General features: G+C 26.6%; 1 protein-coding gene across 2 annotated transcripts in view; it reads left to right on the top strand.

The window, feature by feature from the left end:
• LOC136083762 (uncharacterized) overlaps positions 1-6056 on the top strand; it is a 7551-nt gene extending 1495 nt beyond the window's left edge. Inside the window, exons 2-10 of one of the 2 annotated variants that reach the window (XM_065803440.1) lie at positions 495-570; positions 933-1334; positions 1589-1784; positions 1957-2230; positions 2366-2465; positions 2578-2628; positions 2985-3253; positions 3974-4149; positions 4266-6056. In XM_065803440.1, the coding sequence (XP_065659512.1) occupies position 570; positions 933-1334; positions 1589-1784; positions 1957-2230; positions 2366-2465; positions 2578-2628; positions 2985-3253; positions 3974-4149; positions 4266-4353 (1557 nt within the window). In that variant the 5' untranslated portion in view covers positions 495-569 and the 3' untranslated portion in view covers positions 4354-6056. Of the gene's footprint in view, positions 1-432; positions 571-932; positions 1335-1588; positions 1785-1956; positions 2231-2365; positions 2466-2577; positions 2629-2984; positions 3254-3973; positions 4150-4265 lie in introns of those variants that run through there. The other variant, XM_065803439.1, reaches the window with a different exon arrangement.
• Positions 6057-19932: the final 13876 nt, after the last annotated feature.

Here is a 19932-nt window from a genome sequence, read left to right as displayed (position 1 = left end):
TATATATATATATATATATATATATATATATATGTATATATGTATATATGTATATATGTATATATGTATATATGTATATATATTTATATGTATATATATATATATATATATATATATATATATACATATATATATGTATATATATATTTATATATATATATATATATATATATATATATATATATATATATATAATACATATATATAACATTAGGTGTTTCATTAATATTGTTAATTTACTATTTGTAAATAACCTTGAATCTATATTTTAAAGTATATTATTTATTGATTGATTATATTTAAAAAATATTTTAATTAAATTATTTTACAGTATACAATATATTTGATAAGATCTTTATTATAATATTTATGTACTACATTGATAATGTAGTATAATATTTAATTAATAGCCTATTAAATGTAACCAGCCTCACTAAGGCCCTAAATGTTTTTAAAGGTGAAAATAATATATACATTGATCTTGTGATTATTAGGTTGATCTTGTGATTTTAGACTTCATTATACTTTATTTACTTTCTCAAAGAGCGTTTCAAAGTGAAGATATTAAAAGTTAGTATTTATATTTGATTTATTTTCAAATAGCAAAAGTTTGTTATTTGAAAAAATTTAAAAAGTTTTATAAAGTTTCTTGCAATAATGACGTGCTACTATTTTATTGTAGATTATAATAATATTTAATTTTGTATTAAGGCTTATACTTAAGTCCAATATTTTACAACAGTATATACAATAAAATAGTGTTTATAATAGTAGCAACACCTTGTCAGTTTTGTAACTTACATTGTCTACTATGATTATCTGATATAAATATTATACCAGTAAATAACTAAGCTACTAACGACATACTCTATATAATAAGTTATATTTTGAGTTTTAGCAAAGCATATTTAATTATATTTTGAACAATTTAGTGGAAGCCAATTTAGAAGTGATGATTTCCAATCTAAATAAGTGTTCAGATGGTATAAAAGCTATCATTGAAACAACAGAAATAATGGAATCTGAATTTTTGGTAGGTAAATCTCCATTGTTCAAGACAGAGGACAACTTTCTTTCACTAGCATCTTCTGGTTCAAGTGATTGTTTATTGTATTGTGTTTTATTTTCTTTACCATCTGCTGAAGGTGCCAATTATATTGCCAGATATTTTGAGTTTGGTAGTTTAAGTGGATGTTATCATAACCTCATTCATGCAAAATTAAAAGTAAAATTTGAAATTAATTCAGTTCTTCCCTATCAAGTTTACACAAGTCAAGATGTAGAATCCCATTCAAAAAGGCAAGATAACCTTTATCAAAAGCAAAAACCACATGGTATTTAATTTTTTTAAAAAAAAATATATATATATATATGTATGTATGTATGTATTCTATATATCTATTTATATATATTCCGACTTTAAACTGTTTTAATTAGGCAAAAACATTTATTCACATTGGTTTAACCATAAAAAATAGAAAAGAGGTCGGTAAAATATCGCCGACCTTATGTGTGTATTCTTTTTTTGTATATAAAGAGAGAGACAGTGACATACATTTATGTATACAATTTTTAATTTTATTATTAGGAAGAAAAACACCAATTTTTTCAAAAAATAAGTTTTATGACAGACAAATTTCAAATAACAAAAGTAGTATTCAAAAACTTTTCAATCAAATTAAGCCACACATTGAATCAAAAAGCAGCAAATGTTTATTTATATTGTGTTATTCAATGTACAAAATCCAGAAATGGTCCACATCCAATGCATCTGATAATAAAAGGTGACATAGATTTGATTCATTTTACTTTTATTGTTTTGTGTTGTGTGAAAACATTGCACCATTTTTACTAAATTAATTTTATTTTTAAATAACTTTAAAATTATTAAATTAGTTAAGTTAACTTTAATAAATAGTCTGTTGAAGTGTCTATTATTTTGTACCATTAATTTAGATTTTTTCTTTATTCTGATGGTGAAAATGATTATTGGGAAAAGCTTTTGTTGGATTATCGTTGTGTCAGAGATGACAATGGTAAAGTATTTAGCTATAAATTAGAGCAATCAAACAATTTGACTTTAGAAGAGCAAATTTACATTTTAACATCTATACCGAATGATCATTTCTGGAGCTGGTGCAATCAGATATCCACTAATGTAAAGTTTGAGCAAAGATTACCAACTTGTACTAGATATGTTCCTGCCTCCCCAAGAAATAGAATCATACAAGTATACTAAGATTATGAATTTTTCTATAAATGTTAAAATCTCTCTTCATTTTAAGATTTTCATTTTATTTTGATAATCAATTGATAATTGAGATTTTTATTTATTTATTTAGGTTTTCAGATTTTTATTTCTTAGGCATGTTGTTATCGTGAAGATCCTGGCAAAATAGTCTTAGCATTGTTAGAGGTTCTTTTGGGTAAAAATGATATAACTATCCCATATGCTAAGGAAAAAAGTAAGTTTTATCAAACAAAACTTTGTTAACTTTAAATTATGAGAAAACAAATTTGACTCCATCTATAACTTATTCGTTTTACTAACTTTATTTTATTTTTTACAAATTTCAGAGGTTTCGATGGGTAAAATTGATGCTGTTGTACCATGTGATAAGAAACAAAGTAAGTTTTATAATTAATGCTAACATTTAACTACAACCTATAAAAATAAATATCAATAAATATTACAACAATTTAACATTTGTAGAACAGGAATGGAATGTCAATAATTTAATTTAAATTTGTTTATAAATTTATTTGAATTTATATATATGTATATATAAATATATATGTATATATAAATATATATGTATATATAAATATATATGTATATATAAATATATATGTATAAATAAATATATATGTATATGTATATAAATATATATATATATATATATATATATATATAATATATATATATATATATATATATATATATATATATATATATACTGATGTTTGGAAACTTTAATTTTTAGGTAAAACTTATGGGCATCGTAAAAGGCCTTTTAATAAAATATCTATTGACATGTCATCACCAATTATTAGCAGTAATGAAGTTGAAGAACTCCAATATTCAACAGATAAATTGCCTTTTTTGCAGAACACATCGTCTGTTCAATTAAATTTGTTTCAATATTATTGTGGACAGTTGTTCAATCATGGTGTTTTAAAATGGAGATATATAGATGAAGCCACACATATAGTTTTAATGAAAGACTATGATTCTGATACTGGTGATTTCCTTGTAAGTAAATTTATTGTAATTTTTTATTATTTTTATATCAAGTACCTTTAAAAAATGTAAATACCAATTTTTTTTAATTTTCACAAAAAAAAATAATTCATTGGTTATACTTAGTGCAATGATTTCATTCATATCAGTGTCACAAGTTCAACTTTGTCTCCAATTTATAATTGTTCATGCAAGATATTTTCAATTTCAAGCAGCCATGTAGATGCTACTGTTGTAAATTATTGCCTGCATGTCCGTTTGTTAAAAAGCCTTTTTTCTCTGTTGGCTCCATTTGTAGAGCCAGCATCAACTGATACGTGTTATATAAATGTTGTTGTGATGAATGAAGGGCTCAAGTTTTCTTCAATTCCAGTTATTGAATTACCATCACGACTTAATGTCAATAAATTTTCTGTTGTGGAAAATCAATCAGTAGCTATTGTTACTATTTATAAGGTTTCAGGTAGTAATAGGAGAGTTGTTCAATGTCACAACTCTTCGTGCACGGTTAATGAAGGCTCTAAAAGGGCTTTAAAATACTTAACAAGTGAAAGTGTAAGCAAAGTCTGCTGTCATCTCATGAAATTAAGAGAATAATAATAATATAATAAATATATGATAAATAAATCCATGTAAAATTCCAAAAGATGTTTGGAAATATAAGAGTTTTCAATTTTACTTTTTCAATTTTTCAATTATTTTATTTTTTTAATATAATTAGTGTATTTCTAGTGGATTGATTTATTTGATGATGTGACTGGTTTATGGAAATTTGGCTTTAGTGCACCTAGTAAACAACAAGTGGATCAAGATCCATTTTCTCCAAGATTGGTAGGAGAATTAAATAAAAGAATCCAATGGATACATAATCAATCGGTTTATCCTTCGATGGTGTTTGCGAATGTGGAGTAGGTTTTTACTTTTAATTATATCAGTAATATCACGCAATTTTTAAAATTATTTATGCAACATTTTAAATAAAGGATACTGTATTACCTTTTAGGTTAATTGAGTTATATTTTAGGCTGGATGGACTACCGATGCTTATCCAGAAGGAAAACTTTTCCCGAATGGCACATCCAATTTATATACAGACAGAGGTGTTATACTAGTGCAGATTTTTTTTCGACGTTGTGTCAGACTGTCATGTATAAGGTATTGGGATGGTGCAGAGCATTGCGTGTTTCGATTATCCTCATCTACATGCGCTGGGTATGAAATTGGTTGGGACTTTGTTGATTCGGTTCAAACCAGTGGTCAAACTTTTAGCGGGTATGTTACCAATATGTGTAATCGGTACAAACGTATGTGCAGCAATACTTTGCCATTTATGTCACATTCAGTTTTTATTAATTGGTTTTTTGGATGGACTTCTCACATGGGGATTGACTTCCGAGAACAGTGCACAATGTGTGGAGACAACAATCGCATTTTAGCTTGTGATGGAACGAAACTTGGTATTGGGTTTAAGCAAACCTTTGTAAAACCTATTGAGACTTCAGAAATTGAAGAAGTTTCAAAAACAACATTCCGCAGATTTGATCGTTGTTTCATTCCAAATACCAAAGAAAAAGACCCCAAAGATTTTGCACAAGCAAGAAAATCTATCCGCACTGTTTGCGAAACTATAAAGAATGGTTGCGATAATCATGATGTATTATTTTTAGAAGCCTCTTTAGATTTTTTTATACCCCTTTATGCTAAAGCTGCTTTTAACAGAATGATAACTGGAATAGATTGTCCTCAGCAAGAAAGAACAGCACTTGCAGAATTTTTTATATTACTTGCAGCTGATGCATCAATGGATTCCCTAATTCCATATAGATTTTGTTCCGAGGTATCATCTTTTATGATGTTGGTATTAGAAAATAGTATTTCTATTGAGGATGTGAAAATTTTTGTACATAAATCTAAATATTACTGCCCTGAATTGTCGTCCCTTATACTTAATTCTGTCAATTGTTCGTCAAATGGAAATCCACGCTCTGATGTAGCAATGCTGGTTGATTATATTGCGAAAGCTATAATTAACATTCATACTTTCAATGAACCATGTGGAGATATCAGCATAATTGAAAATTCTTATAATCCAGCTAAGTATGGTCGCGCATATTACTTTACTCAACATGGATGTCAAATTAGAAGAATGCGCGATTTCACTATAGATAAAGAAGATCGCACAAATTTTGTTTTTGATGACCATCCAGATGTGAACTGCGACAAACAATTTCCTTCCGTTTCAAAGAAAGGAACAACTTATGCTTTTTTTTGGTTTTGTCCAGTTTATGGTCATTGTTATGGATTTCATGTAATCCCAGGCAGTGAAGGTCGAAAGGATCCTGCAGCGTCGCTTTATACTCATTGTCCGGAAGCTCCGGACGATTTATTTTATGATTTTGCTTGCAATTTGTCTGAGTATTGTAAAAACAGAGAGTCGCAGTATTTTTCAAAGACTAGATTCTTTCATGATATTTTTCATGGATACACACATAAGTGTTCCAATGCCTTTAAATACAGTCGTTTGACTTCTTCGTCTCACGTGAACACGTCCATATGTGAACAATTTAATAGTTATATTCAAAAAATCAAGCGTTCAGCGAAGTTAATGTCGCAAGCGCATTTTATGTTTTACTTACAATTTTTTGTATACCTTTGGAACAAATCGAAGCGAACCTCATTTCAAAAAAAGCTGAATATTGTTCATCAAGGATCCCAAAATTAAATAATTGTTTGAAATATTATTATATTAAATATTAACATCTTGTCTTGATGTATTGAACTTACTTACATTTATATATTTTTGATAGGTGTTCAGTATATTGTTCCTCAATATTAAGCTGGTGTATTTTAAGCTTCTTTTTTTTTAAATTTTATTCCATGTTAGGGTGGCCTGTTTATGATTTTTACTTTTTTATGGGGTTTTCAGTGATGACATTTAACCTAAACACGTTAGTTACATTACGTTAAATTACATATTTATAATGATTTTCATCTATAAGAAAATATGAGTACGAAAGATCCCTGGGAAAACTTAATAAATTACAATATTCTTCTTATGTTTTACGTTTTATTAAAAATTATTAAAAAAGATGCTATCAATAATAACTTGTCTACTTATTGCCTCAGAATTAGAAAATGCAATACTCTTGCGTGCTAAATACAAGGAGGGGGCAGCGTGTATAAATTTTTGAGCTTATTAAAAAATCGAAGTTATAAATTTTTACTTGTTATCAACAAAAAAACTATATTTCAGAAGTAAAAAAAAAATAGTGTAAACCGGCCTTATATTTATAATAAAGTAATTATAATATATAATTTTAAATAAAAAATGGCGGGGTAACTTTGAATACAAATCTATTTTTTTCTCTTGCTTATAAGAGTTATTTTATATGAAATTGTTCGAACCTTAATTATGGATAAAACAGTTTAAATTAAATAAATCCATGAATTTGTTTCATTTGGCCATGGGAAAAATTTGCAAATAAAAATTAGGTAGATTTTTATACAGACTTGCTTTATAACCATCATATAAGAAAAGTTCAAGTATCGTGAGAGGAAGATTTTCTTCTTCAGATTTTTTATGAAGTAGTGTTTATCATTTCGTGACAATATACAATTTTTTTTACGCTAAAAGGTTGTTTGCAAAGTACGTCACGCTTTAGGTTTTGTAATACATTGTTCCAGGGGAAAGAGGGAAACGAAAAAGTTATAAATAAATAAACGGATTATCTTGCTATAGATAAGCGAAGTACCATAACAAACCAATAGTCAAAAATAACATAACTACAAAGTTAGGTTTGTAATTATGCTATTATTTATACAATTTGTTACCTTAATTTTTTATTTGTTTCATTTGTTTTAAAATGTCTAACTAACAAAACGTTTACTTTTTGTTTTAGGAAAAAAAATATTTTTAAGTTGTAGGTCTTTTTTTTCTTTTTTTTGAGAAACCTCAAAAAAAACAACCTTATTTAATTAAAAAAAACTAACTCATTCTACCCTCACAATTGAAAAGAATGAAATACGCAAATCGATGAGTAGCAATTACATAAAAAATCAGAAACTTAAAAATATTTTTATTGGTTGTTATCATTGATTGCTTTTTTCAATTAATTGTTCTTTTAATTATAAAATGAACAACTAAGTGAAAAAAGCAACCAATGGTAACAAATAAAGAACAACCAATAATGATAAAAATATTTGTACTTATGTGATAATGTTGAGAGGTTCTGGAGGCAGGGCCGTACCGAACGACGAAGGCGTGGGTGGGTGGGTGGGTAGGAGTGCAACTGAAAAAAGCAACTTTTACCGACGAAGGGATTTTTTTTTTAGAAGCCAAATTTCAGTTTTGACCGACAGAGTCCCAAATTTACCAATTTACCGACAGAAACCAACAGAATTTTGTAAATTTGTAAATCCTTCACCCGACCTCCCTCCGTCGGTACGGCCCAATCTGGAGGTTAAGTTAAGTTGTTACTTATGCTGCACTTTTTTGGCAAATAAAACTCACACTTTTTTTACATATCGTCGCTACAAAGCAAAACTAAAGTTCATTTTTGGTGAAAATCAATTTATTGGTTTAAAATACTCCATAGGGCCATAAAAATTATCGTACATTGTATCAAATCAAAATTGATTAAGTTTTTGCAACTATAGGTAAAATTTAAATATCCTGGAAAAATAAATATATCTATTTTCATCCATAATCCATTTTTTGGCAAAAAATTTAAAATACTTGAAAATTAAACATACAATGAAAATACGTATATAGGGTGGGTGGGGTAATCTGAGCCTATTTGAACTAATTTCTGACTTTAACTGACTGCGTTTAAAAAAAAAACAATGTTTAAGTTATGCCTTCTGACAAAATATGTCTTAAAATCATGATTGAAAACCCTACTAAATAAATTTAACAAAAAGCTATTACTTAAAATACTATTAACGGGTCTGTGAAGCCTTTATTTGAAGCTGTCTATATAGATCCACATTACTCCACTACGTAGAATAACCTAGGTCTACATAAAGTGTAGGTAGTTATAGTATAAAATACTGCTGCTTATAAGAAATCTAATTTCTGTATGCACGTATCTTTTTTATAGTATATATACAAGGTTTTTATTTGAAAAGTACTCTTAAGATATTTTTATTGAAAAAGAAACTGCATATACGCAGTTTCTTTTTCAATAAAAATATATGTATACATATACAGGACAACAATAGTTAAAATCTCGGAAAATTAAAAGTGAAAATAAATGGTGATTTAAAACAGAATTAATAACGATTTAATAATGTGCTTTATAAAAAAAAACTATTGTTCAAACTCTGCACTTTTATGGTAACATTCGCGTTATTTTGGGCAGTTCATTTTAAAACATTAAATGTTTTTTTTCCCAGAAAAGTAAAAACGGACTTAAGATCTTGTTTTGCAGCAACTTTTCAGCTCATTAAACTTTGAAATTAACTAAAAAATTGAATTTCGCGCTTGATTTTGTAATAAAATATGCTTATATATATCAACGTATTTTTTAAACTTAATTTTAGGTGTCCAAAAAGTCCTAACGGTCTTATCAGAGAGCATCACGGGAAAGCATTTAACAGGAAGTTCACGCCTCCTTCCTAACCAAAGTCGCAAAACATGCCCAGAAGTGGGGTTTGGGTCTCTTGTTACGTAAAACGTAAAAGTTTTTCTATTTAAACCCATTAACTTTTTACCGGAAATTTAATAAATTTAATTTGGAAAATGGATTTTTTTGACCGGCGTAAAAAGTTATAAAAAGATACCTCAGCGTAGTTAAGGAGAGATTCGAACAATTTGAATTTCTTAAAAACTAAAATTTTAATGTTTTCCGTTTATTTTCGACTATTACTATTATATATTTAAAAAAAGTAGAGCTTAAGCTTTTCTTATATAATTTATTAGTTTTTTTATAAATTTTTCAATGAGAGTATCAAACAAAATAAAACTACCACTAAAATACATAAAACGCGACGGGCAGCGTCATACAAACAGCTGAAACAAATGTGTAAAGTATTTACATTCCAAAAATGTCTCTTTTATTCGAAAGTAAAAAGTTTCCTTGTTTTCAGCAATAAAATATTTAATAAATGGCTAAAAACTTCATATTTTAACTTTCCATAAACAGTAAAAACGTTAAAATCGAAGTTTTTACATTAAATTTCACTCATTGCAATTTATTTTCATAATCTCTTTATAGTCGTTTGACTAAATTACCAAAAAGAAACGTTTCAGCTATTATATAACTTCTGCCCCATAGTATTAAGCTAAAACTTGAAACTCGTAAATATTTATAAAAAATATATCATTATAAAACAAATAGCTTCGTGATTTAAAAAATGTAATAAAATTTATATATATATATATATATATATATATATATATATATATATATATATATATATATATATATATATATATATATATATATATATATATATATATATATATATATATGTATATATACAGCATTCAAAATTCGAAACCTCTGCACTCAGCATATGCCAAAGTTTTTGCCGAGGGCCTTACAGTATTTTGATAAATTACCTCGGCAAAAAGGTGCAGTGGCAAAAGAAATTATCATAAAACATATTTCAATAATGTTAATAAATAGCTATAAAGGAAATAATTTTTAAAACCAAATATTACCAAATTCATTTTATTGAGTAATAAAAAGAGTTTTTTATTGTATTTCATTCCAGAAATTATAAGGAAAAGATTTATTAAAAACACAAAAATTTAAAAATGTTGCTGAGGTAAATGGTACTTAGGGAGTTCAGCTACGGCATTTGTTAGCCGAGGCTAAAAAAGCGGAATTTTGAATGCTGTATACGAGGGTCATTATATATATTTCGAGAATAGGAACAAAAACAAATAGTTAAGCTGCGAATATATTTTTATTGTTTTTCAAAGTACTTGCCACGATGATCGATACACTTTTGCATGCGCTTAAACCAATTTTCAAAGCATTTATTCTGGTATCTCCAAAACATGATTTTTGAAAGCTTCAATAGCTTTTTCGGGCAATGAAAATTGTTGACCACGCAGTTTATACTTCACGGGTGGGAACAAAAAGAAATCATTGGGTGCCATGTCAGGGCTGTACGGCGGGTGACCCATCAATTCGATGTTTTGAGTGCTCAAATAGTCTCTTGTTTGAGCCGATGTGTGAAAGCTTACATTGTCATGATGAAGAACAATTCGACGTCTGTTTGTTTTCCTTATTTTACCGAAGATTTCTGGCAAACAGATGGTTGTGTACTACTCAGAATTTTCTGTTCTACAATCCTTTAGAGGCACTGTTACAATATGACCAGTTTTTCCGAAGTAAAAGGCCACCATTTTCTTTGAAGTGCTTTGTGCGCGAACAACTTTTGTTGGATTTGGTTCATCTCGGAACAACCATACAGTCGACTGCTGCTTACTTTCAGGCTCATATGAATATATCCATGATTCATCACCTGTCACGATTTTATAAACGTCTTTTGAAGCACCACAACAAAAGCCTTTTTTTGAGCGATTGTCAAATTATGTGGGATCCAACGTCACAGATTCGATGTTTTCTGCCAATTCCCAAAATATAAATAGTGACCCTCGTATATATACATATATATATATATATATATATATATATATATATATATATATATATATATATATATATATATATATATATATATATATATATATATATATATATATATATATATATATATATATATATATATATATATATATATATATTCCTGGATCATCAGGAAGAGTTACTAAATCTCAAAAAAAATTCAATTTATAGAAAAAAATATTTTACAGGAAGTTATAAATTATTATAAAATATTTTTAATTACTATATTTTTTTGTTAACGGGAAGTTACAGAAAGTAATTATGAAATAAATATGCCAACCACAAACAATATTCAAAAGAGACTATGCTGTCAAAATATATTTAAAATTTAAAAGAAAAAAATAAAAATTTTAATTTACAATGGTCTATTCTAAAATCTGCCCCTGCCTATAATAACATTTCCAAAAAATGTATGCTATGTTTGCAAGAAAAATTTGAAATAATTACTCATTTAAATCAAGAAAATTTATTAAATAAAAAATCTGAATTAATTTCTAAATGTAGGCACGAAAATAAATACCTCTTAAAAAATTATAAAAACAAATGACCAAATTAAACTATCCCCATTCCAAAGAAAATTATTTCATAATTACTTTCTGTAACTTCCCGTTAACAAAAAAATATAGTAATTAAAAATATTATATAATAATTTATAACTTCCACTCTATTTGTAAAATATTTTTTTCTATAAACTGAATTTTTTTTTGAGATTTAGTAACTCTTCCTGATGATCCAGCAATGGTGAAACTTCAAGTCGAAGATAAAAGTTAGATGTTTTTTACTAATTTATTATTGCTCTGTTCTTTAAGAACATTAAGCACTCTATTTGTAAAATACACTAACATAATTTACATATATATATATATATATATATATATATATATATATATATATAAACATATATATATATATATATATATATATATATATATATATATATATATATATATATATATATATATATATATATAATATATACTATAATATAATAATTTACTTGCAAGTCGCAAGTCAAGTCTCAAGTCACTGAGATCAAGTCTCAAGTCAAGTATCAAGTTGCTCAGTAACATATCAAATCAAGTCTTAAGTCTAGTCATTAAAAAATTAACTACAAAAAAAAATTTGAAAGCTGAATGAAAATAAATTAAAGAACATAAAATAAATAAAGAAACAAGAATTCAAAAATGGAAATAGTTAAAAAAAACTGAAATAAAATATAAAAATCTCTATGTTTCGAAGAAATGAAAAGAATAATTTTTAAGTTTTATTGTTGTCTTTTTTTGTGTGCACTTTGTGTCGTCTATTTTTGGGCATCATTTATGTTTTTATGTATTTGATTTATTTTTATTATATTATTTAATATATTATATTTAAAATATAATAGAAATATATTAGAAAGTGAAATATTTAAATAAATGATAATTTTATCAAAAATTTACCTTGAAAAAAAATTTACAAAAAATTGCCCCTTTTGAATAACGCACAATCTGTTTACTGCTAATATAGAAACTTTTTTTTTCCAAATAAATCAAGACATTACAATAAATATGTTTTTGCTATATATATTTTATTTATATACCCTTATAGATACCTATATATAGATACCTTTTTGTCCTCAAACTTTTAACTCTTTACATGCTGATAACCAGTTATCTGCATTCTTTCGCTCTACATGTCCAAACCACCTCAATCTTTCCTAACGGTCCCTATCAGATATACTCACTAAGTCTAATCTCTTTCTACAATCATCGCTGCTTTTCTTGTTTTTTAGAGCCACACCACGCATCCATCTAATCATCATCTTTTCTGTCTTTTCTAAACATCATTAATCCTTATTTTCCATGTTTCACTGGCATACATCATAATACGTGGACCTATGGGCTATATAATTTTCCATTAATCTTTAATGAAGTACCTCTTGTGGTTAAAAGTGGAGATAATTCTCTGAACTTGGCCCAAACAGACCTTACTTATGCCCTTGATGGTTCTTCAGCTCTACAAGCTGATCTAATTGTATCAAGAAATCAAAATTTACCAACACAATCTTATTTTCCTCCACTATTTATTTCAATATCAATTCATAAAAAGTGCATTTTCTACACTCAAAATGCCCGAAAATGAACCCAAAAATATGCTGTTAAAAGTCTTCATTGTTTGCAAAATTATTTGTTGAAATAGTTCTAAAAGATTAAAATTTAGCATAAAAACATTGAAAAAGTTAACATATTTTTATTTATTATTAGTTAATTTGATTGTTTACTATGTAAATATAACATTTTATATTTTTTATTAATTAATATAACTGTTTAGCTCTAAAACATCATAAATTTGTTTCTTTCAACTAAAATATTTTTAATGATATATCATTTTTTTAAAAAAGGTACTCATGGTGACAAAAGTCTCATGCGTCCTATAACGCCACCCGCAACATTTCTTATATTATGTGAATATTAAATTTTTTAATTTTTAATATTTATTATACTATATTTTATATTATATATATATATATATATATATATATATATATATATATATATATATATATATATATATATATATATATATATATTTATATATATATATAGAACTCTTAAATGTTTTTCGAAAGTAAACGATAAAAAGAAGAGATTTATAATATTTTTTCTTTCTTTTAATTAAAAGATTGCAGCCTAAACCTAATCCATAGGCGATGGCATACCTAACCTAAAGGAACATTATCTAACGGGAATTCCATGTGAAAACATCTAGGGCATGCAATCTTAAGTCTCAGAATTTGCTGATTTTTGCACCACTCAAAGATTTTAATAAGTTATGATGATTCAAAAAATTTTATCATCTAATTCTAACCGGTTCCAAAGATATAGCTGTTTTAACTTTGACTTAAACCATCAAAAATCTGCTATTTTAAAAAATGGTTTTGGACTGTGTGTACTAAAAAGCTATGTCATTGTTCTGTGTGTACTAAAATGCTAAAAATATGTACCTATACATATTTTGGGATGAGGAATCCAATGAAACAACTTAAAACATTTGAAAATAAACTTAACACCTAAAATTTAGGCATTTAGCATAATTTTACTAGGTGTGTTAAATTACAAAAATGCCAACTCGATTTTTTTTTATATATATATTTTTTTAAAGTTGCCCTAAACAGTTTAGTTAGACTTATTACAAAAAATTGGAGAGTGGTCTTTTCTAAATTAGAAATAAAATCATTGTAAATTAGGGCACAATTTTGTGGTCGACTTCAGTGGATCCCCAGGTTATTCTCAAATTCTACCAGAGGGGGCTACACCTATTGTGCATTTTGTCAGAAGTTATAAACACTGGTAGGGTGCCCCCCTTATATAGATCTTAGGAATGACATAGGGGTTGCCAATGTATGACCACCAGTCTTCTCCGTTTGAATGTTACCACCAGCGCACGGATAAGCGCTGGCCGGACAGTCATTATTTGTCTGGCGTGTGCAATTTTTAAAAAAAATTGTTTTTTGTACTTCCTAATATAGGAAAAAGAACTTCTTAATGAAGAAAAAAGTTTGTTTCAATTTAAAAACACACTTGAAAATTATTGGCAAGCGCTAAAAAAAAGGCTGACCAAAGTATTGGCGGACATGTGGGCGAGTGGAAAACTGTGTGTATATATATATATATATATATGTATATATATATATATATATATATATATATATATATATATATATATATATATATATATATATATATATTTATGTGTATATATATATATATATGTATATATATATGTATATATTTATATATATGTGTATATATATATATGTATATATATATGCATATATATACACATATATATATATGTATATATACATATATATGAAGACCTCAGTGGAAAAACCGGCGTTGTCACATTTAAAAAGTATTGAGAAAGTATTTGTTGATCATTAATAAATGTCTTTATTTAAAGCAAAGAAAAAAAAATTTTTGTATAAAAAATTACAAAATGTTTTGTTTTTGAATAAATTTTAAATAAAATAATTATAATATAAATTTTTTTAAATTGCTTAGTTTCATTTGCTTTAAATAAAGACTTTTATTAATGATCAATAAATACTTTTTCAATGTGACAACGCCGGTTTTTCCACTGAGGTCTTCATATATATATATATATATATATATATATATATATATATATATATATATATATATATATATATATATATTATATATATATATATATGTATATATATATATATATATATATGTATGTATATATATATATATGTATGTATATATATATATATATATATATATATATATATATATATATATATGTACACATATTAAAAATTTAAACTTTTTTTTAAATCAAACCAGTTCAATTATATTGAGATTATTAAATGATAAACTTTGATACCAAATTTATAGTCCTAGGTCAACTAAAAAAAAAGGATATACAACTTTAAGGCTAGATAAAATACAGTTGAAATTTTAAAAAAGATGCACAAAGAAATGATTTTAATAATTGGACTTTAAACAATAAAACAATATAAATCGTATTAATTTTTAAAAAATAAAAGTTTAAATAAACTGTTTAGGCACATTATACAGCAGATAGAAATGATTTTAAGCCAAGAATATAGGTGCTAGCGAAAACAAGTAATTTGTAGTTATTAGCTAGCAGTTTTGAGCAAACAATTTTAGAAATGAAGGAGATATTTCCATCATGTATATAGCTAAAGTTAAAACCCACAAAAAACTGGAAACTTTTTAAAAGCAATGTCAAAATATAAAATGCGTATATATATATATATATATATACACACACACACACGCATATATATATACACATATATTATAGATAAAAAAAATATGTGATATAAACGTGCTTTTATAAATCTTTTTACTTTTTCCCATAACTAACAAAGATGAAAAATACAAATAACATAAATTTAAATATCATTACTTATCTAAGCAGTGAAAATCTTAAAATCAAAAAGATGTGCCTATTTAATATCTAGAATAGTAATATAGTAACTATATACACCAGTATCTAGACTAGATACTGGTGTACATAGTTACTATATACATATATTATATATGTATATAGTAACTATATACACCAGTATCTAGTCTAGATATATATTATTATAGTGTGTATATAGTATACATACTATAATATATATATATATATATATATATATATATATATATATATATATATATATATATATATATATATACTATATACACACTATAATATTCAATACACTTTTACCACGTATTGAATATTATTATTTTGTAAATCTTAAACTATAGGTGATCTGCATTTACATAAATTTCAAAAGAAAAATTTAAAGAAATATATTTTTTGGAAGTTTGCTCTGATTGGCAATATTATGTATTTTTGGTCGACTTTAAAGATGAAAAAAATGTCATTAAAAAAGCTTCATAACTTTGAAAGAACACCATAAAAACACATTATATATGCATAACCTATATATATACCCACTTTATTCAAGCAAAAATAATATATTGTATTGACAATACACGACCCCTACCTAGATATACATATACCGCTATTTAAAAAACCACATTGTTTTGACTTTTAAAACATTCCGCGTTTTCAAAACATTACGTATTTTTAAAACCATCCAATCATAGAAATATATTTATGATCAGGAAAGTGTATGTTAACTGTATGATAGATTCCACAGCATGAACTCTAGTAAATAAAATCGTATCTTCTGACTATATTTGCATGTTCGTTTTAAAAGCTTATTTAAAGTTTGTATTTTATATTTGAAAAAATGACTCATAGTACGATTAGAAAAAGTAAATACAAGTTCAAAGGCAATCATTACACATGCAACGAAAAACAGAAAAATACTTTACCTTTATCAATTGCATGTTGTTCAAGTGCAAAGAAGTTATTTTCGAAAATGAATACTACTCAAAATGTCGAGGATAAGAATGATGATTATGAAAACAACTATAACTTTATTATGAACTTTTCCATCTTAAAAAGATTATTTAGTAAGTATATTTGTTGTCCTGAATGTGGAAATAAGATTACTTTGCAAGGTAACCTTTAGAAAAAGCAAAATGGGATTTTGCTTGCAATTTAAAATTTTTTGTAAAAACTGTGACGAAGTTATAGACACATTCCAAACTTCAGTAGTAAATAAGAGAAGTGCAGAAGTCAATGCGCAAATTGTTGTTGCTTTTCGAGAAATAGGAAAAGGTTATACTTCTATAGGATCATTTAATCGTTGCATGAATATGCCAAGACCAATAACAAAAAAAAACTATGGTAAGATTAAAAAGTCACTCCACAGTACTTATGTTGAAGCAGCTAATAGTTGCATGTTGAATGCTGCAAAAAAGACATATAATATTGTTTTGTTGGATGATAACAGTCATAATGTAAGTATTGTTGATTGCCATGTTTCTGTAGATGGTACATGGCAAAAAAGAGGTTATACATCCATTAATGGTGTTGTAACTTTGATATCAACAAATAATCAAAAATGTATAGACCATTTTGTTTTATCAAAACAATGCAAAGGTTGCGAATATTGGAACAAAAGAAAGAACGAACCTGGCTATAATAACTGGCAAAATAATCACAATTGTCTTATTAACCTCGTAAAATCTTCAGGATCAATGGAATCTGTGGGTGCCATTGAAATGTTTGGACAATCTGTGGAGAAGTACAAACTAAGGTATACATCTTATATTGGAGATGGAGACACATCCTCATATAATGATGTTATTAAGTCTGAACCATATGAACCTAATGTTAGTATTGATAAAAAAGAGTGTATTGGGCATGTTCAAAAGAGTATGGGAACAGGATTGCGAAACTTGTGTCAATTAATGAAACTAAATAAACTGTCTGATGGGGGGAAAATAATGGGTAAAGGACGATTAACAGATAAAGCCATGAATACTTTGCAGAACTATTATGGTACTGCAATAAGACAATATCTCAACAGCATTTATGAAATGAAAAAGAGTATTTAAAAAGCCATAACTCAAATATTATTGATGAAGCAGCACAGCATAAATTTTGTCCTTGATGTATAAACAGCTGGTGCATGTGGCAGTCAAATAAATTAACAGGTAAATCGAATTACAAAGCTAAATTAAATCTTCCATTAGCAATAACAAAAATTTTAAAACCTATCTTTCAAGATTTAAGCAGAGATGAATTATTATCCAAGTGTTTGCATGGACAGACGCAAAATAATAACGAAGCGATCAACAATTTCATTTGGAAAAAATGTCCTAAGGATGTTTATGTTAGCCAAAGTACTTTTGAAATAGCTGTATCATCTGCTGTTTTAGAGTTTAATGATGGAGCAACTGGGCTATATGAAGTTTTAAAAAAACTGCAGATAAAAACCGGTCAATTTATGCACATTGGGACAATTAAAAAAAATTCAACTCGAATAGGTTATATGACCAAAAAGACTTCCACAGCAGGTATCAGTAGAAGAAAGGTGCTGAGAGCAATAAAAAAAGGATTCATAGATAAAGAAAATGAAGAAAGAACATCATACTCTGTTGGTGGTTTTTAGAATGATAACAATTTTATTTTTTTATTATGAAATCTGTAAAAGCATTTTTCTTGTGTTTCATTTTTTTTATACTTTGCAGCACATTAAACACGTTTTCTCAACTTCTAATGTAGATTTTGATTTGAAATTTTTAGGAAATGTTCCTTGATGTGTTGTCTGGGGTTTGTACCTCAACAAAGGTCTAATTTTTATATTAAGTACAATTTTTTATCTTTTTAAGTACTTAATTTTACTAATTTAAAAAAAAAATCTTTTATTTTATTATCTTTTGAAATATTTACCCGTTTTACACAAAAGTGGTTGAAACCCTAGTTAATAGTTCTCCTAACATACCTTGAAAATTTGGAGTCAGCAGCATTTATCAAACTTTTATAATCTTGTTTTAAAGTTTTTCAAAATGGCTGCTTAAATGTCTAACTACTCCCTGATTACTTTTTTTTTCAAAATTTTAAAATAGTAATAAAAATATTTAATTGATATAAAATTTAATTGCAATTGATGCTTTATAATATAAAATTTAATTGCAATTGATGCTTTATTACAACAATTTAGGCAACTTTATTTTAAGGGGATCTGCTACTTTAATAAAATCATCTCTAACTTTTGTCAGTATAATCAAAAACTACACATTAAGAAAGTGCAACTATTCTAGTTTTTAAAAAGGTCTAAGTGAATGTAAAATTCTTAAAAAAAAGAATAAAAAAGACGTTACTACCTCCTGTCAAAAAGCAAACTTTAATAATCGTGGCACAGAATTTTAGCACAATATCGGTTCCGTGAAACACGGATTTTTGTATACCTATTTATTATTTTCCATAAGTTTAATAAAAAAAAAAAAAAGTATTGACTTTCTCTGATATGTTTAAGCATCCCACTCTGTTCCTAACTGTACTCCACTCTGTACTAACTGTACACATTTTTCACTGTTTGGTTTTATATAGTCGGCTTTAGTTTCAAATCCATCAATGACTGTGCTTGACCAAATTTGTGCAAGAACTTCACCAGCTTTGGAAAAATTTGCCTTCTTCATAACTTTATCTGTTGTTTCTCCTCATGAATTAAGATGGCTTCCAAAATGATCAAATGATATATATAAAAAAAAAATTCCTGATTGATCATGGCTTAGCGGAGCTATTCTTCTCTCTACCCAGTTAAAGGCACTTCTATCAGGAGCATTAGTGGCCTCAAATATTCTATCAAGGTCTTGCGCTTTGAAATAAGTCTTTGCACAATGAATTGTTTTTTCATATCTTGGATTTTAATTTGGCCTACCATCAACAGTTATAATCATGATTGGTCTGCTAACTCCATCTTTAATAAATAAGCTGCTTTTAAAAGCAGGAAGATTGTGTATTCTGTTCATGTCTTCTTAGTGCTGTTGATGAATAATGTTTTGTACTTCTGATTACTATGTACATTGGGCCAGAGTATGTGACTGCTTGTTTTTCTATGCAATCTTTTTCGATTTCTATGACTCAAAGAATAAGTTTGTG

Source organism: Hydra vulgaris, chromosome 08 (genome assembly GCF_038396675.1).
Source record: "Hydra vulgaris chromosome 08, alternate assembly HydraT2T_AEP".
Classification (NCBI taxonomy): domain Eukaryota; kingdom Metazoa; phylum Cnidaria; class Hydrozoa; order Anthoathecata; family Hydridae; genus Hydra; species Hydra vulgaris.
The sequence above is the reverse complement of the archived record's forward strand: the minus strand, read 5'-3'. Positions and strand labels throughout refer to the sequence as shown.